The 27,086-nt window shown below is 43.6% G+C and overlaps 1 protein-coding gene and 1 non-coding gene across 9 annotated transcripts in view; both read left to right on the forward strand.

Annotated features, from left to right (window-relative positions):
• Window positions 1-27,086, forward strand: part of LOC139558749 (protein argonaute-4) — a 30,907-nt gene continuing 3,821 nt past the window's right edge. Inside the window, exons 1-16 of one of the 8 annotated variants that reach the window (XM_071374156.1) lie at window positions 1-203; window positions 7,833-8,004; window positions 8,375-8,495; window positions 10,377-10,555; window positions 11,080-11,216; window positions 11,410-11,562; window positions 13,812-13,899; window positions 14,156-14,303; window positions 14,695-14,814; window positions 15,724-15,885; window positions 20,462-20,610; window positions 20,920-21,104; window positions 21,448-21,607; window positions 22,715-23,030; window positions 23,609-23,743; window positions 24,195-24,496. In XM_071374156.1, coding sequence (XP_071230257.1) covers window positions 164-203; window positions 7,833-8,004; window positions 8,375-8,495; window positions 10,377-10,555; window positions 11,080-11,216; window positions 11,410-11,562; window positions 13,812-13,899; window positions 14,156-14,303; window positions 14,695-14,814; window positions 15,724-15,885; window positions 20,462-20,610; window positions 20,920-21,104; window positions 21,448-21,607; window positions 22,715-23,030; window positions 23,609-23,743; window positions 24,195-24,496 — 2,567 coding nt within the window. In that variant the 5' untranslated portion in view covers window positions 1-163. Of the gene's footprint in view, window positions 204-7,819; window positions 8,005-8,374; window positions 8,496-10,376; window positions 10,556-11,079; window positions 11,217-11,409; window positions 11,563-13,811; window positions 13,900-14,155; window positions 14,304-14,694; window positions 14,815-15,723; window positions 15,886-20,461; window positions 20,611-20,919; window positions 21,105-21,447; window positions 21,608-22,714; window positions 23,031-23,608; window positions 23,744-24,194; window positions 24,497-27,086 lie in introns of all 8 variants that reach the window. The other 7 variants (XM_071374160.1, XM_071374155.1, XM_071374157.1 and 4 more) reach the window with 7 other exon arrangements.
• LOC139559460 (small nucleolar RNA SNORD35) lies at window positions 22,377-22,460 on the forward strand. The gene has a single exon (XR_011671764.1). It is a non-coding gene; the product is annotated as a small nucleolar RNA SNORD35 (small nucleolar RNA).

A 27,086-nucleotide genomic window follows, 5' to 3' on the forward strand; every position in this document is an offset into this window, starting at 1 on the left:
CCAAATCCACAGGATATGTGTTAAATCACTCAGAAGACAACGCATCCACAACACTTCTGGACATCTACGCATTATATTCCCTTTCTTAAATTAGCCCCCCCTCAGCGTCGCAATACCGCCCCCAATTTCAGTGTCGGTACGGAGCCGCCAGGCCGGGACAGAGATGGAGAGAGAGCCCTCGGCCATGGAAGCGCTCGGACCCGGTAAGAGGATGATATGAGAAGCCCATATCGGGAGTGTGTGCGCCTATTCATTGCGCAACTGGGAACCGTGGTTGTAGTTAGGCCTCGGTGACAGAGAAAAACAAACAAGCATATCAGGCCCAACGTGTGTAGCATATTAATACAACGGAGATAAGGTTCTGTCCGTGACTTCTACAGCCTGATAAACACATGTTATATAAGACAAATCGAGTGATTTGTTTTTGTTTCTCGGCTGCTGTTTTTATATCTGAAGACCGCAGCTCCAGACGATGGTTGGAAGGCATTGTGTGTTTGTGTGGGGGTTTAACCAAGACCTTCCTTCCGTGTCGTGTGTTTACGATGTCTGTTGTTATCTAGCCCATCGTTTCATCATCAAATACGCTATTTATTAAGCATCATGATACGTTTAAAATGATTCCAGTTGAAATATGTATGCCCTCAGGCCAATATAGCTTTAGAAATCGTTAAAATATGAAGCCTAGTAATAAGTAATTGTACAATCGACAGTAGAGAAGGGAACTCTGGCGTCTCGCGGTACTGTCCTCCTTTCTACATATTGAACGCAACGAGAGACGGTAGCTAACATTACAATACTGTCATGTCTTTGTTCACGCTGAAATATTTCAATATTATCGACTGTTTGGTGGCAATAATACATTTATATGTGTTTATATGCTCTAGCATTTCTGCCAGTACTCGGCGGTTTGCGCGCCACCGTCGCCTGCCCGTGCCTGGGAGGAAATCAACGTGCACTCGTGCATGCATGGAATGGAGCCTGCCTTGAGTAGATCGCGTACTACTATTTATCGATCGAACTTGCAAGCCATCGCCATACTCAATGACCATAGTTGAGTTCAGGATATGACACACACTAGATTCCTTAAAATGCTGCATTGACAATTGATCTATGAATGTTTCACACCTGATATACAACTAACTTTCATGCAGCTGGTGAGAATTCCTGTCTTTATTATATGGGATTACCAAGTTATCACCTCTTTGTCGCCTGATATAGAAACAATTGTCATCACTCACTGCCAGATGCCTATCAATTCTTCTCATTTTCATGTGTTTTAACCATTGCCATGCTAAGATAATATGTCACTTTAGGCAGTAGCAGTGTGTGGGTAAAATCACGGGGGAAGCCAAGCCAATATTACAACCTATGTTGTGATAATTGGGTTTTTGCTCTATAACCCATTCGTTCATACGTCACCGTAATATACAATAAGGCTGTGATAACAAAAATACAGTCAGTGGCAGAATACATTCAACTACACATGTTTGTTTCATCACAAAACCGAAGAGCACCATCTGTCCGGTGAAGTCCACAAAGCAAATATTGCATGTCACAAACAGCATGGTCAAGCAAATGGATGTTTTCGACAGTTTACTAAACAACTACTGATTTTAGAATCACAGAGTTACCGCAAGCTAGCACAAAGACAAGAGCACTGCCTCAGCTATTGCAGCACCATTTTAACTTACATTTAAACATCATCAAATCAACTAGGCTATTTATGCTCATTGAAAACATATTTAAAGATGCCGAAAACAATTGAATCCAATCAATGTTCCTAAATATTATGTGGCTGTGCATAGTACTGATTCTGTGTGCATGTGCGCCCAATTAACTTCTTTTTTTTTCTTTTTTTTTAACTTGGCCTACTTGTAGTCTTGTTGAATGCCAATGCCATCCTCCTCTCTTTCATGTTGGAAAAACGGTCTATGGCTCTGTCATACAGTACATATTTAGTTTTTGTCATAAGGCTACCTAGCTAAGATGCTTGCTAGCCTAACTTCATTGCATGGGCAACAATGAACCAGCTAAGTTGGTTAAAGGATCAACCCCTTTTTCACTTAAAATGACACCCAAATCTAACTCCCTGTAGCTCAGGACTTGAAGCAAGGATATGCATATTCTTGATACCATTTGAAAGGTAACACTTTGACGTTTGTGGAAATGTGAAATTAATGTAGGAGAATATAACATAAGATCTGGTAAAAGATGGTAATACAAAGAAACAATTTATTTTTGTATTTTTATTCTTTGAAATGCAAGAGAAAGACCAAAAGGTATTATTCCAGCAAAGGCGCAATTTAGATTTTGGCCTCTAGCTGGCAGCAGTGTATGTGCAAAGTTTTAGACTGATCCAATGAACCATTGCATTTCTGCTCAAAATGTTGTATCAAGTCTGCCCAAATGTGCCTAATTGGTTTATTAATCCATTTTCAAGTTCATAACTGTGCACTCTCCTCAAACAATAGCATGGTATTCTTTTGCTATAATAGCTTCTGTAAATTAGACAGTGCAGTTAGATTAACAAGAATTTAAGCTTCCTGTCTATGTCCTGGGAAAAGTTCTTGTTACTTACAACCTCATGCTAATCGCATTAGCCTACGTTAGCTACCAATCCTGTAGAGGCTAGCTAGTTAAAGTGAGCCCACAAGGCTACATATTGAACCTAAATCGTCTCAGGCCAGTGGCACAATAAATGCATTTATGGTAAGAACAGATTCACTGTCATAATCATTGGCCTATACAGAGAATTAAGTCAAAACCACAAGTCCAAATTCCCATCTTATCCATGGCTTAGGAAAGGGTTGATTTAGCAAGCTATCTACTACAGGAAAACTACCCAAGCAGACCTGAAACAGATCTGACAATGACGTTTTGCTTTTGATTGGTGTGAAGCCAAATCCAAACCTGCTCCGTTGAGAGGCATTTTGCTGCACAGCCCACACTTGAGCTCAGCTCAACGCTGATTGGCTAATTATTTTATACATTTTGTTTTTAAATAAAGGGAGGCCAGATGCTTGCTGGCATCAATCAATCAAATGCTAAGGCGGCAACATGGGGCGGCAGGTAGCCTAGTGGTTAGAGCGTTGGGCCAGTAACCGAAAGGTTGCTGGATCGAATCCCTGAGCTGACAACGTAAAAATCTGTCGTTCTGTTCCTCGGAGGGCTGTCATTGTAAAAATGTAAAATAAAATCTTAACTGGCTTGCCTAGTTAAATAAAGGTTACAGCATCTCATACTCTTTTGGTCAAGACAGAATCAGATACATGGGCTACACAGACTGAGACAGAGGGGTGCTCTTTTCCTTGCTCTGATGATTTCTCCTGTGAGATTCAGCCACTTGCGAATTGAAGGAAAATTATGAAAACAGAAGATAAATTATTATTATATATTTTTTTTTGTCAAATATTTGGGGAAGTCTGGCTTTTGGCGACCGTGAATACAGGCCACTGACTTTAGGTGGAATTGATGGACCCATTGGCTATGTCCATGCACAAACACAAGCTTGGGCATTTATCCATAGGGAAATATAATGGGCTAATTTGCATTTTATGGTATTGTGGAAGGCTTCAATGGTTGTTTTAACCTCAGTTCTAGCCATGTAATCTTCCTCCCCGTTATATAGAGCCTACTAGTTTAATATGCAACCCAGTGGCGGTCTGTGCCGTTTTAAGATGAGGGAGGACACTTTTTTTTTTATGAGCTTGACCTTATTTCTATTACACCATATTGGATGGCTGTCATTCATATTCCATTCACCCGGTTCAATGTTACAGCGATAGCTTGAAGCTACTACATGATACTCAAATTTTCCCTTTACCCATCATGACGTTTCTACAACCTAGCCTATGAATGAAGGTTTACAATGTAGGTGCACACAGGTCGAGAGAGACATTTGACGTTGCTCAGGGACAGGGACACATTCAATACTGCCTTTCACATGGGTGAACATTAGTCCAACAGTTGCAAACGAGAGTTTCTATTGGACAATTTCATGAATGTTTATCCCATTTCGTTTGCTTCCATTTTAAGAAACGTTTTTCAACAGAATCCGTCGAATCAATATACCCCTGATCATGCATAAACACAGTTCGCTTTCATAGCAGCCACATTGTATTCCTTCTAGCATCTATGTGCTCTTCTCCTCTCACCTTTTCCCTTCGCTTATGGACTTCAATGCACAACACATCTGCTGTAAGTGACCAGGCGAAAAAACCTTTCCAAGCCAAACCATATCATAACTGCTACACACAGTCTCCATCATTGTCACCATGTTAGCTAAAGTAATGAAATAGTCAACATAGCTAATATAACTAACGCGTTAGTAAACATTCATGTATAGTCAGTAAGCAGTTTAGCACTTACACCGGCTGGCCCCGGTGGCAATAAACTAGTAAAACCAAAAGCTTACTTTGACTTGGAAGAGTTCCAGTGTTGTATTGGATAGTCATAACCAGCTGCATTTGCTAGCTAAGTGAAACTGAAAGTGATGTTATGCTAGCTAGCTGTAGCTTATGCTTTCAGTACTATATTAATTATCTGATCCTTTGATTGGGTGGACATGTCAGTTTATGCTGCAAGAGCTCTGATAGGTTGTAGGACGTCCTCCGGAAGTTGTCATAGTTCCTGTGTAAGTCTTTGGAAGGGGGTGAGAACCATTAGCCTCTTAGGTTTTGTATTGAAGTCAGTGTACCCAGAGGAGGACGGAAGCTAGTTGTACTCCGGCTACACCACGGTGCTACCTCAGATGGCTGTTGAGGCTACTGTAGACCTTCTTTTAAAATAGTGTATTTTAATAAATTATTTGGTGACGTGAATATATTTAGTATAGTTTTATCTGAAAACTTTTTAAATGTTTAGCATTTACATTTTTTATGAAATTCTGTTAAGAGGATGGTCCTCCCCTTCTTCCTCTAATGCAAAGCCATGGCTTTTTGTTCACAGCTGGCATTCTGCTTACTGTTGTCTATGACAAATCATCAAAAAGACCAATTAATGGTCTTTCAAGAAATCATTGCAACACAGTCCACCCAAATAACCTCCTTATCTCCCTGAGCAGCGGCATCACATACAGTACATGAAAGCTTGTATAGGTAGAACATGTAATTGTCTTCCCGGCGGAAATGAGTTTTACTGCCGAATGATCCATAAAAAACGACCATAAACAAAGGAATGTAGGACATAAAATATGCATTTCACAAGGTTGCTGCAGCAGCAATAAGGACAGCAGATGAGTGTTTTCAGTAGACTAACCTTAGTTGACCCATAGTATGGGCCTTGGCAGTTTAATCTACAAGACACACAGGCCTAGCTGGCCACTAGCTATCGCCTGTGTCTTGTGGTTGTGAATGGCTGATGTGCCCCCAGCAGTCTCTTGGCCCCTCTATTTTCCACTGTGTAGTCCAGGTGATTTACAGGTGACTGCATGTCCCTCGCAGTCAATGTCATTACTGACTCATCAGCACAGTGCATCCTGTCCGCAGGTTAAGCTCCATTCTCACGTCACAAGCTAGAGGCCTAAGTAAATACACAATGACCTCCCCTCAATATCACCCATGCTGTATTTCCTGTCAATTACCCCCCCCCCATCTCTCACTTGCACTAGAGTAAAAAATAAATAATGCTTTATGGTAGTAGACCTATATGTTGACCGGTGTCCCGTAGCAGCTTTGCCTAGCCAGTAAATATAAACCATGACTGAAGAAGGTTTTGTATCTGTTACGACCATGAACCTAAGCCTTGTGCCTTTTCCTTGGTCTCCCAACCGCAAGGTACTATTGGCCAGACTGTTAGACTCTAAGGAATTTTACGTACTACACCTTTTATTTACTACATAAATCACCTTAAAATGTGAATGATGATTCAGTTAATAGACCAACAACCAGTGCTCCTCATTTTTAAGTCTTACGCTCAGTCATTTAATCACATTTGATCCCAGCGGAAAAATCATAATTTCCCCACAAATGTAATTGTGGTGGTCTGCTTTATCTGATAGCCTTCTCCTTTGGTGCAGTGCAGCCACGGTAACCAATTGGCTTGGCTTTGAGATTGGCTTAAATCGCCTAAGCATCACAGTGAAGCCGCATGCTCACATCGTGGCCATGTACAATGCATTCATTTGCGTGGACAGTGGGCTTGATTGTCACATGCACTACATATATTACAATCAGCCAGGCCCTTCAGGTTGCTGCTGCAGGCTTGAACCCAAAGTTGAGGTACCATTGAGACACCCTCATTAGGGGGCAGTGGCAGGGAAGTACGTGGTGTAGGTTTGGGGAGGGGTCCAAGCATTCCACACACTGACAACCACTCTCAACCGCAGCAGCTGAGGGGGCTATATATAGAGCCGGTGCTGTTTTTGGTGAAAGTGGGTGAGTCAGGGTGACCCAACCTGACTGTTACACCCGCTGGGATCCCTCTTTCTGAACCTCACCTACAGCACACATGTATTATCACATGCGCACCATGCCGCCCCGGGGCTTTTGTTGCTCCCATGGCAGTAATTTACTGGGATATGGAGGATTAGGGAGGGGGGTGTTTAGGGGGGATGAGGGCATGCAGGGAGTGTGTTTTTTTAGGAAGCACAGAGGGTCCTGATTGCTCCCCCTTGGGCTTCACTTGCTAACTGGAGCATGGTGGTGCATCAGGTTCAGGACCCCCGCAGCCCCCTTGTTGACAAAAGCAGTAAGCATCCCATTCCCTCTTACACCCAGCATTCAATCATGAGAAGCTCAACTCTTCCCTTTCCCTCTCTACATGCACTGCATCTTGAATGCCTAATATTTTTATTTTTTATATGTACCGAGTAGTTAGTTTAAATTGGGTCGTTCCCCCTATTTTATCTATTATTTTAACACAAAGGCAAAGTAAATGTAAGACACGAGTATACAATACAGTGGTGCATCCCACTTCCAAACATCCACTCAAATAATTGTTGTATTTTCATTGGCTGGATGAATTGCTCAGGACACATGCCTGTGAGTCAGTATTGGGGCTTGGTACATTAGGCCTACACATTTAACATTGGGATATGCACAAAATGTATGAGCACATCTTGTATCAGACAGGAGTGCCGAGGCAGTGTTTGAGTGTGTAACTGTAATCCCGACGGTCTCTGCGGACCCCCATCTGGCCCTGCTGCCGTCTGTCTCAGACACGCTGCTCTTTGTCTGGGGCGGGCCCTGTGTGTCAGTCTATGGTCTGGCTGTAGTGGGGGGGTGGGGGGCGGGCCGGCGGGTCATTGTTTTGTCCTCCTCCTGTTGACCTATCTGGGTTGGAGGCCAGAGTGATGGATCAATCATGGTTTGGTTGTGGGTGGGTAGTCGTGACCTGTTGGAGGGAGTTCACGCGGGAAACCGTGGCAAGGAGGCGATTGAACAGATTTCAGAAATGTATTGTGCAAATTGACCAACAATTCTACAATAAGGGCAAAAAAGAAACTGCAAACACATGCAGCAATTTTTGTTGGTCAGTTTGTATTAATTTCTGAGCGTCCTGTCGAAATAGCTTAGCTACCAACCAATAATTGCACCCACGGTGGTCAACATGCTGCTTAGCCTCGTTGCCAAAACAAATTAATCTGAGACCAAAAAGCCTCTTAACTACTTACTTGTCCTTTCCTCTTAAAGTGTCATTTTAACAGGCTCTTATTCATTAGAGCACATCGTAGAAAAAGATTTTGCACCACAAACAAAAACGAGCATTTCAGGTTCGGGTAGCCCCTCACTGTTTCTGTTTTCTTCCGTTTGGTACCTAGTGAATACGAACCAGCTGAAATGAATGTATCAATTAACAAATGTGTGTGTTTCTGTGTTTGGACCCCCCTATAGGCCCGTCGGCCCCCACCTCCCTCTTCCAGCCCCCGCGGAGGCCTGGCATGGGCACTGTGGGGAAGCCCATCCGCCTGCTGGCAAACCACTTCCAGGTGCAGATTCCCAAGATTGATGTCTATCATTACGATATCGACATCAAGCCTGAGAAACGGCCTCGGAGGGTCAACCGGTAAATACAACTGGACATAGAGGGGGAAGGAGAGACATTTCTCTCTTGAGGGGAGCTAGAAGGTGGAAATGAATTTTCATTGGAAGGAAGAGAGAGCAAGGTCTTAAGTTGATCATTTGAGGGTTTGTGTGTTTGGTGGAGGCTTTTAGGAGAGTTGAGGGAATGGAAGTGTGTACTTGTTAGCAAGTCAACTCAAGTGCGACTTGTACTTGTGAAAATAAAAATGGGTCTTTAGCGGCAGGGCGGGTGGGAAGTTGTTTATTTGAACAATGCATTGGGAGGGACAGTGAAGACCAGAATATAGTACTGTAAGCAGTACATTCTGTGTGAATGCATTATCTGGCTAGCTCATGATTCCCCCGTCTCACAGGGAGGTGGTGGACACCATGGTTCGCCACTTCAAGATGCAGATCTTTGGTGATCGACAACCGGGCTACGACGGGAAGAGGAACATGTACACGGCCCACCCACTACCCATCGGGAGAGACAGGGTAAGCAATCGTCTTGACCACAATTGTACCTCTAGTTTTAGCGACGATGTAATGGGTTTTATCTCCATCCCAGCACCTCTGTCAGCTCTTGAAAGATTTTTGGGATTTTCCTGCCGCATCTAGAACCACTGGATCGATTTGCCCAAAACGTGATGTGCATCTGTTTATTCTAGGCCAGTTTCTTTAGATACACTGTCAGGTCCACAATTAGTAAAGAATGATTAAAAAATACTATAAAATTAAATATTGTATGCTCCAAAAAAAATACATATATTTTATACTAATACATTCACCCCATTGGAAACGGGTGGTTTGAATTGAAGAGGGTTCTCCAATGTGTTTTCCAATCTCATAAAACATTTTAGCAAAAGGCTCAGTGCCCTTATCCTTGCAAGTTTATAAATGATGTGGTTAACTGTATGGATAAAAGGCAATATTGTGCTGCCCTCTTCATTGACCTGTCAAAGGCTTTCGATACTATTGATCAGTCACTGCTAATTCAGAGGGTTTCCTCAATTGGCTGCATGTAACTGGTTTAAAAATTACTTGACCGATGGAACTCAATGTATATCTACTGACGGTGTTAGATCTGGTTTCCTGGATATTACGAAATGTGTCCCGCAAGGGGCGATTCTGGGTCCTGTACTTTTTACTGTTTACATTAACAATATTAAAAAAAAATTGCTTGTATGCCGATAATACTGTTGTGTATGCTATTGCCCCCAGGGTTGACCAGGCTTTACCTGAACTAAAGTCTGCCTTCATTGTATTACAGAAACTTTATTGACTTGAAATTAGTACTGAACGCAGGAAAAGCACCTACAAAAAAAAAAGAAAAGTCTGATTTTAAGGATATGTACTTTGGATGGTGTCCATATTGATTGTGTCCCCGCTTACAAATATCTGGATAGATGAAAGCTGTCTTTTTAAAAAGCATATTGAAGGGTTGGTTAAGAAGCTGCGAATAGAAATAGATGAATCAGTAGACGTTCCTATCAGTCCTGGACTATGACGACATCATCTACAGTATATAAACACAGCTGTCATTAAAGCCGTCAGATGCAGTTTATTATAGCGCACTGCGCTTTATTATGGGGGCTAGTTCCAGTACTCATCGCTGCATTCTCTACCAGAAAGTTGGTTGGCTCTCTTTTTATGTCACGTACGTTATGTTTTAATATATAAAGCCCTTTTTACAAAAAGTCCCACTGTACCTAACGTCATTACTAAACTTTAGACGTACGAGTTACCGCACTCACTTAGGGATGGCTAACTCTGGAAATTCCTTTGGCTTCTGAGTTTTCTTGCACTTTTATTTATTTATTTATTTTGAACAATCTTCGAAATGTGATGTTCTTGTGCCTCTGGGGTTATTCAGAAAGCTGAGGACCATATTATTGATGAATGCATTTATTTAAATTATATTTTTATGAGTGTATTTTTTTCTTTCTGCTATTTATATTTTGCTGTGTGTATTTTCTCTAGCGTGTGTAATTCAGGGCTCATCTGTAAGAGACCGTGGTGTCAGTATGACACCCTGATAAAGTAAAGGTTAAATAAAAATACAAATGAAGAAGGTGAGGTATTGAAAACAGGGGTGCCAATAGTTTTGACCCCTATCCTTTTGAGGGGGAAGAAAGTACTTAAGTAAAATCTGTTCATTTAAGCAATTGTATAAAATAAAACTTTTTTTTTTTTAAGTCAATAAAAAAAACATTGACAAATAAATACAAATACTGTCTTTTTTGCTCCCCTTTATCAAGGGTGCCAATAATTTTGGACCTAACGGTATAGCTCAGAGCACATCACAAATATATTTTTGTGGCTTTCCTTGCCTTGCAACCATTCCCTAACACCCTGCCCTCTTTCTCTCTCCTCTAGGTGGATCTGGAGGTGACTCTACCGGGGGAGGGGAAGGACCAGACCTTCAAGGTGTCGCTGCAGTGGGTGTCGGTGGTGAGCCTGCAGATGCTCCTGGAGGCCCTGTCAGGCCACAACGAGGTCCCCGAGGACTCTGTTCAGGCCCTGGACGTCATCACCCGCCACCTGCCTTCCATGAGGTACATGTTCCCACTATATGGCTAACCTGCGATGTCGAAATTGGCTACTATGTGAACATTTATTGACACATTTGCTTGTTGGTTTAAGTTTAGGGTTAGGCATATGAGGTACATGGCTTCTATAACTTGGCCCCATGACACATCTCTCTTCCTGTGGCAAAATACCAGTTGTTCATGGGTTCATTGCATTGTTATAGCTTGGTATCCTATATCAAATAGTCTTGCCCATATAAACAGTGAATAACGAGTACTCTGTGTCCAGTTTCCACACACAGTTCCAAATAAATAACTCTGTGCCTATGACCTAATTTCATAAGAATATCAAGGAGACACTTTTAGAGGTGTAGAATAGTATAATGGTATTTTTCCCAGAGGGAATTTCTGTTGTCATTCTGAGGGGTGAAGAGTGATCTCTTCCAGAATAATCTAGTCTGTCATTTTTTGCTCCATTGTGATCCCTCTAACTGAACCAGTTCTCTAACTGAACCAGTTCTCTAACTGACTCTCCATGTGTATGCTTCCAGGTACACTCCAGTGGGGCGCTCCTTCTTCTCCCCTCCGGAGGGCTACTACCACCCGCTGGGCGGAGGGAGGGAGGTGTGGTTCGGCTTCCATCAGTCGGTCCGTCCTGCCATGTGGAACATGATGCTCAACATCGATGGTAAGAGCCCTTTGTGTGTCTTTAGGTTAGCCTTAATTATCTTCTGACTGTAGTCAATACAATGACTCAATAATGTAAAAATCCCAGGCTATGTGTGTGCTTGTGTATTTGTTGGGGTAATATAACGTGGATTGATGTTTGCTTTGGTCGTGAACCTTACATCTGTCTCGCTTTGTCCCCCCCCCCCCCACAGTCTCTGCCACCGCTTTCTACCGTGCCCAGCCCGTGATCGAGTTCATGTGCGAGGTGCTGGACATCCAGAACATCAACGAGCAGACCAAGCCACTCACCGACTCCCAACGCGTCAAGTTCACCAAGGAGATCCGAGGTGGGTGGGGACCTGCAGGTCAGACCAATGTTTTTACCATGTTTCTACACACCAAGGCTGCATCTGAAATGGCACCCTATAAACGTGTTAGCTGACACTGTCACGAAACCAATGCGCACGCTTCAATGGGGCAGAAGTCTGTGTTGTGATTCTGGATGGCCAGATGGCTAGCAACAATGACAAGAAGCTGCAATGAGGGGAAATTGTAGGTGCCTCGTTTCCGCTAGTTTTATTTTGTTCTTGATACCATGTCTTGATCGATACCAAGTCTATGCTAATATGGCAAAAATTCGCTAGCCGCGTAACCAACAACTGTAACGATTGTATTTGAGAGACAACAGTGCTCATTGTGCAAATGTATTTATGTTTTCAATTAATATTGGAGACAAAATCTAGTTGACATGTTGTCAACAATCTAAGCTAACCCCTTCTGTTTTGCCCCATAGTTGCGCACGTGTCGGTTTTGTTGCTAAACAACCAACCATTCTCTTCACTATATAATGCACTACTTTTGAGCCCTGGTCAAAAGTAGTACACTACATAGGAAATAGGGTGACATTTCGGAGCATTATTAGACGGCATCCACCCACCCAGACAACTGAACTGTACTACTCTGTAGTGTACCTCAGGGTCTCGTGTCAAGTCCATTCCAATGCATGAAGTGAATTGAGAAACCAGTTTGAGAATTGTGAAAAGTCTTTACTGACAATAAATGACCCTTTAACTCGTATCTCTTGACTTGAATTTCAATGTATATGAATTGAAATGGAATTGACACCCATTTGTGCTGTACACCCATAATCTGAATCCTAACGTGAGATATGCGTGCTTGACTTGAACTTAGTGTAACTTTTGTGTAAATCAGGGATGGGCAACTTCGATGAGGGTGGGTTGCCACACAATAACAGAACTCATCTTGAGGGGCCGCAGTGGCTCGTGGGTCTGCGTATCCACCCCACACTCACAGCACACACCCTGCGAGCAAAACATTCTAGCGGCCCCCTTCGTGACAGTGAAGAGAAAACAAAAACATGTTTTAAAGTTCATTTCCTGCAATTCTGCTATACCATATTTTACGATATACCGGTATTTGAACGTTTGGTTTGTTAAATATGATACGCAGTGTGTAACGTCCATTTCTATAGTTTACTTAGCTGCTTGAGTCATCTTTCTCTGCTCTTTCACGCCATGCCACTTTCCACACAGACCTAGCCCCGCCCCGCCACTCAAGGAGCACATTTGTTGTTCCTCTACCACGAGACACTTGCGTTCAGTCTGCATGGTCAATGAAGCACATGCAACGATGTTGATGACAACGATGCTGTTTTCACTTTGCTTCCTAATATAAATCCACTAGCGTTCTATAATTACATTATTTGTTTTTCTTACATCTGCAAACTGCTAGTTTGTCTTAGCAAGTTGGGCCTAAAACGGGTTAGCTGCTAATGCTAGTTAGCTAGCTGGCTGAGTCAGAGGAAATGTACTTAGATATACAGCCTGATAATACCAGTGACGGTGTAGACCTGAATCAACATGTTTGTGCAACAGAATGTTAGAGGAATACGCAAAGAATTTATGTTCGCTTCATGAAGTAGCGAAGAGAGAACATTTAATGTAGCCGAAGATTATAGGATCCCCTAGGAATCACTTATCAACACTTTGGTTCTTACCTTGTCACAATAACTCCTCCCTGGTATTTTTAATTCAATGTCATGTCAAAAAACACTGTTCAAAGTTCCCACTATTATATTCTAACTAAGTAGAATTAGTAGAATCATTATATTTCCATGATTTGAACAGTTCACCCAAGTGTTTTGCTCGAAATCGCAAGTCAATTCGCAGTTGCAACAATTGGTTAAAAATAAGGCCACGATTGTTTGTCCATGTCGTGCAGCCCTATGTGGAAATGATTCTTACATTTTTTTTGTTGTGTATTTTTGGCACCAGTTGCTCATTCCTGGTGTAAATCATGCATTGCTGTGAATGGGTTTTCACTTATGCACAGCCATCTCAAGTAAGAGTTAGGCTATGTGAGAAGGCAAACCGTCACCTCATATAAGAGCAAACCACAGTCTTGTCCAACAGACAAAGATGAAACTGTCTAAAATGATCTGCTAAAATGTTTTGAATTACAAAGATTTTCAATGATGCCCCGAAATGTCCGTTTCAAACTCCACTCGTTATATCTCCCTCCTCTTCTTCTGTCTCTGGCCCTATTTGTGATGTGCTCTTCTGGGTGTTTCTATGCGTATGTTTTTCGCTCTCAGGTCTGAAAGTCGAGGTCACCCACTGTGGTCAGATGAAGAGGAAGTATCGCGTGTGCAATGTCACTCGCCGCCCCGCCAGCCACCAAACGTAAGTGCTGCGCTAGTCGCTACACATTCCAGTTAGCGTCTTCCACATGTCCCTGCGGCCCTGGCCGCCCTACACAACGTTTATCTTATGTATTTTTAATCAACCTATCCAAACATACAAACCGTATCTATCTCTTGATACGAGATCATGTTGATGCAAAACCGAAGACGAGATGCAGTGCTCTTTCCTTTTGCACTTTTGTTTTATTAATACGGTGGATGAATATGTATTATGTCCTTGTCTGCCCGTTGCTCAGGTTCCCCTTACAGCTGGAGAATGGCCAGGCCATGGAGTGTACAGTGGCCCAGTACTTCAAGCAGAAGTACAGCCTACAGCTCAAATACCCCCACCTGCCCTGCCTACAAGTGGGGCAGGAACAGAAGCACACCTACCTGCCCCTGGAGGTGAGAGGGTGGCTGTAAAACACGCAGACACACACGCACCACAAATGAAACCCCACCGTATGTATAGAATGCACTCAAGATATTGCTTGCAAGTGATGCTTCTCTCACTGTGGTCTTCCAAGCCTTCGTGGCTTTGACGAAATTGCATGAAGGCAACACTCATTGCAGCTATGCATTGTTGACCTGATGGGTAGGAGGGAAAAAGGGGGTTTTGGACCTGGGCATGGTCAGACTTTAGTTTCCACCTTACTTCAGGTCGTTAGGCACCAAATGGAAGAAAAGGGACTGAAACGTTAACGAGTACCTGGACTTGAAATGATCCTTTTCATGTTTCTCCATTTACTTGACAACTGTGATAGTCAGTAGCTAACTATTCTCTGTCCGTATACAGGTTTGCAACATTGTGGCCGGGCAGCGCTGCATCAAGAAGCTGACAGACAACCAGACCTCCACCATGATCAAAGCTACAGCACGTTCCGCACCCGACAGGCAGGAAGAGATCAGCCGACTGGTGAGTGATTACTTGCCCCCCTCGGTGGTGGGAGTGTGAACTGCAACACAAGAAGTGGAGCTCCGTAGTCCGACAGTACAGTATGGAACCGCATCTCTAATACATATCCCCAATCACACTTGTAGTTGACGTCATGGCGATGTTGGCTAGTTAAGCTCATGCCCAGAACACGTCATAGGGGTGACGGTTACCTCGTGCCGAACTGCGCCTGTGCAGGCCGTCAAATCAAAGGCACTCCTTCGATATTAAGTTGATTTTTGACGAAAATGAAAACGTGTCAGTTTGCCACTTTCATGAGGTTGGAGTAATAACATGTTCAACTACTTGAGGTTTTGGCTCAAATCTAGGTTGTGCCTTTTAAATTTCGAGAAATGATTCCTTAGTTGTTAATTTTCAGTTTTCTCTTTGACTTCTCAAACCCTGGCCTGGTCTGTTTCGCAAGCGTTCCCTGAAGTCTCATGACATTGTGCCTCTGGGTTTAGAAACTTTGTGCCGTAGTCTGAGGCAGCCATTTGTTTTTTTTTGCAAGGAAAATGCACTGTTGGGTCTTTTGAATGGTTGCAATATCAGTGTTACTGTTTTCTAAAGAAGTGTGGTTGTCCAGAAACGGTCTGCAGTCTTGAAACCCCAACGCACATATCTCTTGCCTCATATGGCTTCCTTACTGAGTATTCCATGTCCACCCCCCCAAATATAATCTGGGCCGGGTTACTGTCAAGTAACTTTGTGCTAAAAGGGCTTTATGAATTAATTGATGATCTGGTATTGGTAACGGTTGATTGCGGTAGGAATCTAAATGATAGATTCACAACAACAAAAATACTCTAGACACTAGCAGGAAAGCAATGTCTTCTCTGCCTGCCTAACCCCTTTCCTCCTTTCACACCATCTTTTCTCACGTCCCCCCAGGTCAAAAGCAACAGCATGGTGGGCGGTCCCGACCCCTACCTGAAGGAGTTTGGCATTGTGGTGCACAACGACATGACCGAGGTGACGGGCCGAGTCCTCCCAGCGCCCATGCTGCAGTATGGGGGCCGGGTGAGTACCGACACTGGGCGGGACTGTGGCAGGGTGAGTACTGGGGCACTGGGCTGGGTCAATGTTTCATGGGAGGGATGGGCCATATGTGTGTGTGTACCTGTGTGTGAATGAAAAGGGTGAGTGGGCTACTCAAGGGGAGGAGGATGAGACTTCATGCCACACAGCACATTTTAATTAAATTCAATAACCCTTACTGAAAAAAACTGTCTTCTGGCAAACGGTTGTAAAAGCTTTGGCCAATTTGCCGCAAATATGCACCAAGCTCGTATTTTCACATGCAAACAGTTGCAACTTGTGAATTTTTGGCAAACAATTCTAGGAAACTTGTGGCGAACATTCAACTTTTTGCTGCAAACTTGGTATGCAAATTAGATCAGGTTTTTGGTTACTGTGTGTTAACATTAAACTGTATCTACATAAACCAAATCACATATAGGTCTAACTTTAAATGAACTTGCTTCTCACAGAGAACTAAACTAAACATACTAAATATACTAGACAATGTCTTAGGAGATAAAAATAAATCATCATGCTAATGAAGAAAAGAGCAAATGGTTTCATCTTTTTAATGTAGCTACATTTACATGAGAGAAATGTGAACACTGGGAATGTTGACCTTACGATTTTTAAAGGGGCAACTACAGAGTTTACATGAGCCAAGTGATAACTGAGCAATATCTTGCAAACAATGCAAGTTTAAATTATAATAACACAATTTAAATACATTTAGAGAACTAAATCAAAACCAGTTCAGAACTATTGCCTTTTTGAGTGAACTTTGGAGATTGCTGCTCTGTGGAAGTCCTTCATCCAAAGCTCGTTGAATGCATGAACTGAAACAATCAAACACAAAATTAGGATACTAAAAAAACGATTAGTGAAAACATTTTCTATTTTGGCATCTTAAAATAGACTGAGGCTAATGGTCGGGTTTGGCTTTGGAAAAACGGGGTCAGCTGTGAGAAAATTGGCTTGATGTTGCAATGCTTCTCAACAATGTTTCTGCCTTGTATAAATGCTATAAAAAGGAACATTGTAACTAGCATAAACTGTGACTTAGGCCTACTAAATCTACCATTAAATGTGTGGGCAACTGTTCCTCGAGATCCACAGTATATAAGATTTTTCTCCAGCCAAGCCTCAATACAACTGATTTAAAACTAATAAATTAATTATGATATTCAATCTAGACTGGGGACTTCATCATTTAAGAGACAGTCTACTAGTTGTCGTTTCTCCCTGACTCAGGTGTGTGTATAAGACTTGGGTGGAAGATGAGCAACAAAAGCAGTTCATATTATTTTTCCAAAATGAATTATTGCCTTGAAGAAGCCTTGACCTGGTGCACACATACATTGAGTCTACAAAACATTAAGAACGTTCCTAATATTCATTGGGGCATGGACTCCACAAGGTGTCGAAAGCGTTGACTCCAAGTTGGCTGGATGTCTTTTGGGTGGTGGACCACCTACTACCATACCCCGTTCAAAAGCACTTCAATATTTTGTCTTGCTCATTCACCCTCCGAATGGCACACATACACAATCCATGTCTCAATTGTCTTGAGGCTTAAAAATCCTTATTTAACCTGCCTCATCTCTTTCACTCTATCCCATAAAACATGACACTGCTAACTAGGCATCAATTAGCTAGCACATTTCACGTTTATTAGGAAGTTTAATGAAGTTGGACTCATTCCAGACCACTTTGTTAGGTAGCTTGGTTTCCATTTCCCAGCAGATTTTTCTAATCGCCCTGATTGGTCATCAACGGTTACTGGTCTTGGAACTCATGTGTTCCCCAGAAACGGCTTCTGGTGAACTGTTTGCAACTAGCAGCAATACATATTGTTGCCACAGGTTTGCCACCGATTCAAATAGAATCTTGAGAGAATTGTTTGCCAGAAAAAAAAACTCTGGCGAGCTGTTTGCCAATAGTGGCAATAAATATTATTATTGCCAGAGGTTTGCTGCGGATTTACCACAAACTTCTGGCAACATTTTGTGGCACACTATTTAGTTTGCCTCAAATTTGCCACCAACTTCTGTAAAGTTGCCGCAACAAATTCCTTCCCACATTCCTCAAAGGCATTTATTATTGTGTGTGTGTGGTACCAGTCATAAGTTTGGACATACAGTTGAAGTCGGAAGTTTATATACACCTTAGCCAAATACATTTAAACTCAGTTTTTCACAATTCCTGACATTTAATCCTAGTAAACATTCCCTGTTTTAGGTCAGTTAGGATCACCACTTTATTTTAAGAATGTGAAATGTCAGAATAATAGTAGAGAATGATTTTAATTCAGCTTTTATTTCTTTCATCACATTCCCAGTGGGTCAGAAGTTTACATGCACTCAATTAGCATTTGGTAGCATTGCCTTTAAATTGTTTAGCCTGGGTCAAATGTTTTGGGTAGCCTTCCACAAGCTTCCCACAATAAGTTGGGTGAATTTTGGCCCATTCCTCCTGACAGAGCTGGTGTAACTGAGTCAGGTTTGTAGGCCTCCTTGCTTGCACACGCTTTTTCAGTTCTGCCCACAAATTTTCTATATGATTTAGGTCAGTGTTTTGTGATGGCCATTCCAATACCTTGCCTTTGTGGTCCTTAACCCATTTTGCCACAAATTTGGAAGTATGCTTGGGGTCAATGTCCATTTGGAAGACCCATTTGCGACCAAGCTTTAACTTCCTGACTGATGTCTTGAGATGTTGCTTCAATATATCCACACAATTTTCCTACCTCATGATGCCATCTATTTTGTGAAGTGCACCAGTCCCTTCTGCAGCAAAGCACCCGCACAACATGATGCTGCCACCCGCGTGCTTCGCGGTTGGGATGGTATTTTTCGGCTTGCAAGCCTCCCCCTTTTTCCTCCAAAGATAACGATGGTTATTATGGCCAAACAGTTCTATTTTTGTTTCATCAGACCAGAGGACATTTCTCCACGATTTTTGTCCCCATGTGCATTTGAAAACCGTAGTCTGGCTTTTTTATGGCGGTTTTTGAGCTTTTTCCTTGCTGAGAGGCCTTTCACGTTATGTCGATATAAGACTCGTTTTACTGTGGATATAGATACTTTTGTACCTGTTTCCTCCAGCATCGTCACAAGGTCCTTTGCTGTTGTTCTGGGATTGATTTGCACTTTTTGCACCAAAGTACGTTCATCTCTAGGAGACAGAACGCATCTCCTTCCTGAGTTGTTTGACGGCTGCGTGGTCCCATGGTGTTTATACTTGCGTACTATTGCTTGTACAGATGAACGTGGTACCTTCAGGCATTTGGAAATTGCTCCCAAGGATGAAACAGACTTGTGGAGGTCCACAATTTTTTTCTGAGGTCTTGGCTGATTTCTTTTGATTTTCCCATGATGTCAAGCAAAGAGGCACTGAGTTTGATGGTTGGCCTTGAAATACATCCACAGGTACACTTTCAATTGACTCAAATTATGTCAATTAGCCTATCAGAAGCTTCTAGAGCCATGACATCATTTTCTGGAATTTTCCAAGCTGTTTAAAGGCACAGTCAACTTAGTGTATGTAAACTTCTAACCCACTGAAATTGTGATACAGTGAAATAATCTGTCTTTGAACAATTGTTGGAAAAATTACTTGTCCTGCACGAAGTAGATGTCCTAACCGACATGCCAAAACTATAGTTTGTTAACAAGAAATTTGTGGGGTGGTTGAAAACTAGTTTTTATGACTTAAACTTCCGACTTCAACTGTGCCTACTCATTCAAGGATTTCTTTATTTGTACTATTTTCTACATTGTAGAATAATAGTGAAGACATAAACTATGTAGTGACCAATAAAGTGTTAAAGAAATCAAAATATATTAGATTCTTAAAAATGTTTTTAAGAGATGCTAAGGGCTCTGAACACTGGAGGAACTTCTATTCATAGCTAGAATGATCTGATAACATCTGGGTCCGTATCCACAGAGTGTCTCGGAGGAGGAGTGCTGATCTAGGATCTGTCCATATATTCACTATGCACTAAAAAGCATAACTTATCCTAGAGCAGCAGTGACACTCCTACTCTGAGTATCCGCTTTGTGGATACGGACCCTGAGAGCGAGAGCTAGATAGATAGATATATTAGCTTTAGTAGGAGTTGATTGAATAACACATGGCACCTAGGTGTGTATCAGCAAGATTTGTTGTTGTTATAACTGGAAGGGTGGTAGCCTGCAGTCTTATCACAGTGTAAAGTATTTGCTCATCTGTAGAATAGACAATTCTGGGCACGTCTTATATTGTACAGTGTCTATTCCATACATGAACGTTCTGCCCTGTTGAATAAGCTTCCGGTGCGGTCTAGTACGTGGAGGTTTTGCCTGCAGGCTACTTGCAATGGGATGGACTGTGTGTAATAGGAGCTTATGTTAGAAGTTGCCTCGAACCACAGATCTAGGGTCAGATCCTCCTACCCCCCCCCCCATCCTAATCACCCCCATTAGTTGTATGTAAAAAGATCTGACCCTGTATCAGTGGGAAGGTGCAACTTCTTCTACCCGCACCATGTGTGTGGTGCAGGCAGGGAGCTGGGGAGTTGTATCTGCTGTGTCGGCTGGTTAAACCGGGGGGTTCACTAAGAGCGTAGGGACTCTCTCCGCAGAATAAGACCGTGGCCACGCCCAACCAGGGCGTGTGGGACATGCGGGGGAAGCAGTTCTACGCCGGGATAGAGATCAAGGTGTGGGCCGTGGCCTGCTTCGCCCCACAGAAACAGTGCAGAGAGGACCTGCTCAAGTGAGTGATCTGCCCGTCAACATGGTAGACACACCATCACCCTTTCTCTTTTCCTATTCCCACAAATCTCCATATCCCTGCTTAGTCTGTGTGGTGATCATTACTCATTTAGGGCAAAATCCAAACTTAAGATATGTGGGCTTATTAAAAATATTATGTACATCTCCCATTGATGTATGCATACTAGTTACGCAAATATATCTTAAGTTAGGATTTTGACCACAAAACTTCAACTTATTGTTCAACAGTTTGAATGCAGTATTCTGGCTCTAGACTAGATTCCCTAAAGGTTTGTTCATGGTTTTCTAGGAGCTTCACAGACCAGCTGAGGAAGATCTCGAAGGACGCGGGGATGCCCATCCAGGGCCAGCCGTGTTTCTGTAAATACGCCCAGGGAGCGGACAGCGTGGAACCCATGTTCAAACACCTCAAGTTGTCCTATGTGGGACTGCAGCTCATCGTGGTCATCCTGCCCGGCAAAACCCCTGTCTACGGTAAGAATCATTTTCATACTACTTTAGTTGGGGAAATGTATTATGTTGAAAGAAGGTCAAACTAACTTCAACTAGGTTGTCCGTCTCTTCCTAGTGTCTTTTTTTATGCATTTCCTCTTATGGATTTGTATAAGATATTTGATCAAATATAATTGGAAGGCTTGAAAATGGTGGTAGGGGAGCAAACCCCCCTCGATTTCCACTAGTGACTTGAGGAACACTAGTTTACTCCTCGTGCTTAAAATGTTAAGAGAACCAATCTGCTAGCTACTCTTTTTAAATTGTCTTTGAGAATATTAGAGCTAAATTACTTTTCTGTGTCCCTATGGTCCTGGTGCCACAGCGGAGGTGAAGCGGGTAGGAGACACCCTCCTGGGAATGGCCACTCAGTGTGTCCAGGTGAAGAACGTGGTGAAGACATCCCCTCAGACCCTTTCCAACCTCTGCCTCAAGATCAACGCCAAACTGGGTGGCATCAACAACGTCCTGGTGCCCCATCAGAGGTGGCAACCACACACACACACATACTCATTAAAGCTCAGGTTGAACCTCACTCGTATATACCGACAAAATATAAACACAACATGCAATTTTAAAGAGTTACAATTCGTATAAGGAAATCAGTAAATTGAAATAAATTCATTAGGCCCTAATCTATGTAATTTCACATGACTGGGCAGGGGTGCAGCCATGGGGAGCCAATCAGAATTAGTTTTTCTCCACAAAAGGGCTTTATTACAGACAAATACGCCTCAGCCCCCCCCCCCCCCCCCCCAGACGATCATGCAGGTGAAGAAGCTGGATATGGAGGTCCTGGGCTGGTGTGGTTACAAGTGGTCTGCTGTTGTGAGACTGGTTGGACATACTGCTAAATTCTCTAAAATGACGTTGGTTGCAGCTTATGGCTGATAAATTAACATTAAATTCTCTGGCAACAGCTCTGGTGGACATTCCTGCAGTCAGCATGCCAATTGCACGCTTCCTCAACTTGAGACATCTTTTATTGTCCCCAGCACAAGGTGAACCTGCTGTTTAATCAGCTTCTTCATATCCCACACCTGTCAGGTGGCTGGATTATCTTGGCAAAGGAGAAATGCTCACGAAAAGGGATATAAACAAATCTGTGTCAACATTTGAGAGAAATAAGCTTTTTGTGTGTATGGAAAATGTCCGATTTTACATTTTTTTAATTTTATTTCGGCACACGAAACCAACACTTCACATTTTCAGTTTGTGTTTGTTCAATGTAGTATACTCAAGATTGTGTCTCGCTGCAAGTGATGTTGTTCTTGTGATGGTCTTCCACGCCTTCATGGCTTTGAAGAAATTGCCTAACGGCCACACTGATGCAGTACAACTGTGAATAAAACAGCCCACTGCTTAATCATCAATGAAAGCGCTATACACCCACACAACATACAATTGCCTATCCACATTCTGTTATGTCCATAACATGTCAATCAATTCTCAAATGTATTCTGTATTGTGCCGAAGACCTATACCTCTGCTCTAAGAGCAAAGCAACACTCATACACACACACACCTGTATGTTTGTTTTATTGTCATATCTTTCAAAAATGTAAATAATGTAAACGTCTCCCTACCTCCAGACCCTCTGTGTTCCAGCAACCCGTCATCTTCCTGGGGGCGGACGTCACTCACCCTCCAGCCGGCGACGGCAAGAAGCCCTCCATCGCGGCGGTGGTGGGCAGCATGGACGGCCACCCCAGCCGCTACTGTGCCACGGTGCGCGTGCAGACGTCGCGCCAGGACCTGTCCCAGGAGCAGCTGTACAGCCAGGAGGTCATCCAGGACCTGACCAACATGGTGCGCGAGCTGCTCATCCAGTTCTACAAGTCCACGCGCTTCAAGCCCACACGCATCATCTACTACCGCGGCGGCGTGTCCGAGGGCCAAATGAAACAGGTGAGGAGGGGGTGACTGGGAGGGTTTGATGCGTGTCGTTGCGGTTCGTGGGTTTTCAGTTTTGACTCTGTTCTGAATTGACCATTGAATTACATTGCATTATGATTTCTCATTTTGCGTCGGTGGCTGCTTATCCCTTTAAAAGGTTAGAAGGCGCGGCCCCTCGCACCCCAGCAAAACCATGGTCTCCTATCAGTGTTGGACATTGGGCATTGACGGTTCAATACTGACTCGGATCTCCCTCTCCATTTAACCCTGTCTCTACAACTTGAGATATCATGTATAGAAAAAAAAGGAAAGAAGAGAACAAGCTTGGTCCCTGGTGATTTGTGCCACAGTGCCCTGGATATAACATCTCACTGCGTTTACACAGGCAGCCCGATTCTGATCTTTTGCTCAATTATTGGTTTTTTGACCAATCGGATCAGATCTTTGGTCAATAATTTGGCGAAAGATCAGAATTAGGCTACCTGTGTAAACGCAGCCAACTTTGCCTCAACCAGAGAATCATATCAGTTCATTTTTCCATGCAATGTGAATCTCACTGTTTCTATGTCTGTGTGGGTGGCTGTGTGTAGGTGGCGTGGCCGGAGCTGATAGCCATCAGGAAGGCCTGTATCAGCTTGGAGGAGGACTACCGACCGGGCATCACCTACATCGTGGTTCAGAAACGCCACCACACCCGCCTCTTCTGCTCAGACAAGACCGAGAGGGTGAGTGGAGACCCATGTAGAGCAGGGGTGTCGAACTCAATTCCTGGAGGGCTGTGCCTGTGGTTTTTGAAGGAACTGCCTAAGCAATTACCTTTTCAAATGATCGATCAAGTACATGGGAGGAGCGAGGACACCCAGCCCTCTGGGAATTGAGTTTGACACCCCTGATGTAGAGGGTGCAATTAACCGCAGGTCTAGGATCAGATTACCCATCTGTAAACCATTTGTGGATGAAACGTCATCTGTACCAGGGCTTTGGCAGTGTTTCAATACTTTTTAAATGCATCTCTCAAAACTCCTATCTTTGAAGTAATAGCTGAGCTGACATTTCACTAGATTCATGATTTAGACCCAGCCGAAGTTACAGACGGGTTGTAGAGCGAGTTAGCCCCTTTTCAGCTAGCACCGCAGCATATGCAGTGTCTTTAATCGCAACTATCTCCCCCTACAGGTTGGAAAGAGTGGCAACGTCCCAGCCGGAACCACGGTGGACAGCACAATCACCCACCCCTCCGAGTTTGACTTCTACCTGTGCAGCCATGCTGGGATCCAGGGCACCAGCCGGCCCTCCCACTACCACGTCCTGTGGGACGACAACTGCTTCACGGCCGACGAGCTCCAGCTGCTCACCTACCAGCTGTGCCACACCTACGTCCGCTGCACCCGCTCAGTCTCCATCCCCGCGCCAGCCTACTACGCCCGGCTGGTGGCCTTCCGCGCCCGCTACCACCTGGTGGACAAAGATCACGACAGGTACTGATGAAAGTGGCAAGGCACAAGTTGTGAATACTGAGGGGTATCACAGATATACAGTGCCCTCTAGTTATTGGGACAGTTTTCTTTTAGCTCGGTACTTCAGCAATTCTGATTTGAAGTGATACAATGACTGAGGTTAAAGGTGCAGACTGTCTGCGTTAATTTGAGGTTATTTTCATCCATATCGGGTGAACCATTTAGATATTACACCACTTTTTGTACGTCGTCCCCCCATTTTAGGGGACCAAAAGTACTGGGACAAACTCAACGAATTTGTCGGATGCACTTGCTGTTTGTTTTGGACGCGTTTCAGATTATTTTGTGCCCAAGATAAATTAATGGTAAATAATGTATTAATCAATTTGGAGTCACTTTTATTGTAAATACCAATATACACTGCTCAAAAAAATAAAGGGAACACTTAAACAACACAATGTAACTCCAAGTCAATCACACTTCTGGGAAATCAAACTGTCCACTTAGGAAGCAACACTGATTGACAATAAATGTCACATGCTGTTGTGCAAATGGAATAGACAAAAGGTGGAAATTATAGGCAATTAGCAAGACACCCCCAAAAAAGGAGTGATTCTGCAGGTGGTGACCACAGACCACTTCTCAGTTCCTATGCTTCCTGGGTGATGTTTTGGTCACTTTTGAATGCTGGCGGTGCTCTCACTCTAGTGGTAGCATGAGACGGAGTCTACAACCCACACAAGTGGCTCAGGTAGTGCAGTTCATCCAGGATGGCACATCAATGCGAGCTGTGGCAAAAAGGTTTGCTGTGTCTGTCAGCGTAGTGTCCAGAGCATGGAGGCGCTACCAGGAGACAGGCCAGTACATCAGGAGACGTGGAGGAGGCCGTAGGAGGGCAACAACCCAGCAGCAGGACCGCTACCTCCGCCTTTGTGCAAGGAGGTGCACTGCCAGCGCCCTGCAAAATGACCTCCAGCAGGCCACAAATGTGCATGTGTCAGCATATGGTCTCACAAGGGGTCTGAGGATCTCATCTCGGTACCTAATGGCAGTCAGGCTACCTCTGGCGAGCACATGGAGGGCTGTGCGGCCCCACAAAGAAATGCCACCCCACACCATGACTGACCCATCGCCAAACCGGTCATGCTGGAGGATGTTGCAGGCAGCAGAACGTTCTCCACGTCGTCTCCAGACTCTGTCACGTCTGTCACATGTGCTCATGTGCTCAGTGTGAACCTGCTTTCATCTGTGAAGAGCACAGGGCGCCAGTGGCGAATTTGCCAATCTTGGTGTTCTCTGGCAAATGCCAAACGTCCTGCACGGTGTTGGGCTGTAAGCACAACCCCCACCTGTGGACGTCGGGCCCTCATACCACCCTCATGGAGTCTGTTTCTGACCGTTTGAGCAGACACATGCACATTTGTGGCCTGCTGGAGGTCATTTTGCAGGGCGCTGGCAGTGCACCTCCTTGCACAAAGGCGGAGGTAGCGGTCCTGCTGCTGGGTTGTTGCCCTCCTACGGCCTCCTCCACGTCTCCTGATGTACTGGCCTGTCTCCTGGTAGCGCCTCCATGCTCTGGACACTACGCTGACAGACACAGCAAACCTTTTTGCCACAGCTCGCATTGATGTGCCATCCTGGATGAACTGCACTACCTGAGCCACTTGTGTGGGTTGTAGACTCCGTCTCATGCTACCACTAGAGTGAGAGCACCGCCAGCATTCAAAAGTGACCAAAACATCACCCAGGAAGCATAGGAACTGAGAAGTGGTCTGTGGTCACCACCTGCAGAATCACTCCTTTTTTGGGGGTGTCTTGCTAATTGCCTATAATTTCCACCTTTTGTCTATTCCATTTGCACAACAGCATGTGACATTTATTGTCAATCAGTGTTGCTTCCTAAGTGGACAGTTTGATTTCCCAGAAGTGTGATTGACTTGGAGTTACATTGTGTTGTTTAAGTGTTCCCTTTATTTTTTTGAGCAGTGTATTATACATTTCTAAACACTTCTACATTAATGTGGATGCTACCGTGATTACGGATAATCCTGAATAAATCGTGAATAATGATGAGTGAGACAGTTAGACACACAAATATCATACCCCAAAAATGCTAACCTCCCGTTATTGTAAAGGTGTGAAGTTAGCATGTCTTGGGGGTATGATATTTGTGTGTCTAACTGTCTCACTCATCATTATTCACGATTTATTCAGGATTATCCGTAATCACGGTAGCATCCACATTAATGTAGAAGTGTTTAGAAATGTATAATATATTGGTATTTACAATAAAAGTGACTCCAAATTGATTAATACATTATTTACCATTAATTTATCTTGGGCACAAAATAATCTGAAACGCGTCCAAAACAAACAGCAAGTGCATCCGACAAATTCGTTGAGTTTGTCCCAGTACTTTTGGTCCCCTAAAATGGGGGGACTACGTACAAAAAGTGGTGTAATTTCTAAACGGTTCACCCGATATGGATGAAAATAACCTCAAATTAACGCAGACAGTCTGCACCTTTAACCTCAGTCATTGTATCACTTCAAATCAGAAGTGCTGAAGTACAGAGCCAAACGGGGAAAAAAACATGCTTCACTGTCCCAG

The sequence above is a fragment of the Salvelinus alpinus genome, chromosome 29, assembly GCF_045679555.1.
Source record: "Salvelinus alpinus chromosome 29, SLU_Salpinus.1, whole genome shotgun sequence".
In the NCBI taxonomy this organism is placed as follows: Eukaryota; Metazoa; Chordata; class Actinopteri; order Salmoniformes; family Salmonidae; genus Salvelinus; species Salvelinus alpinus.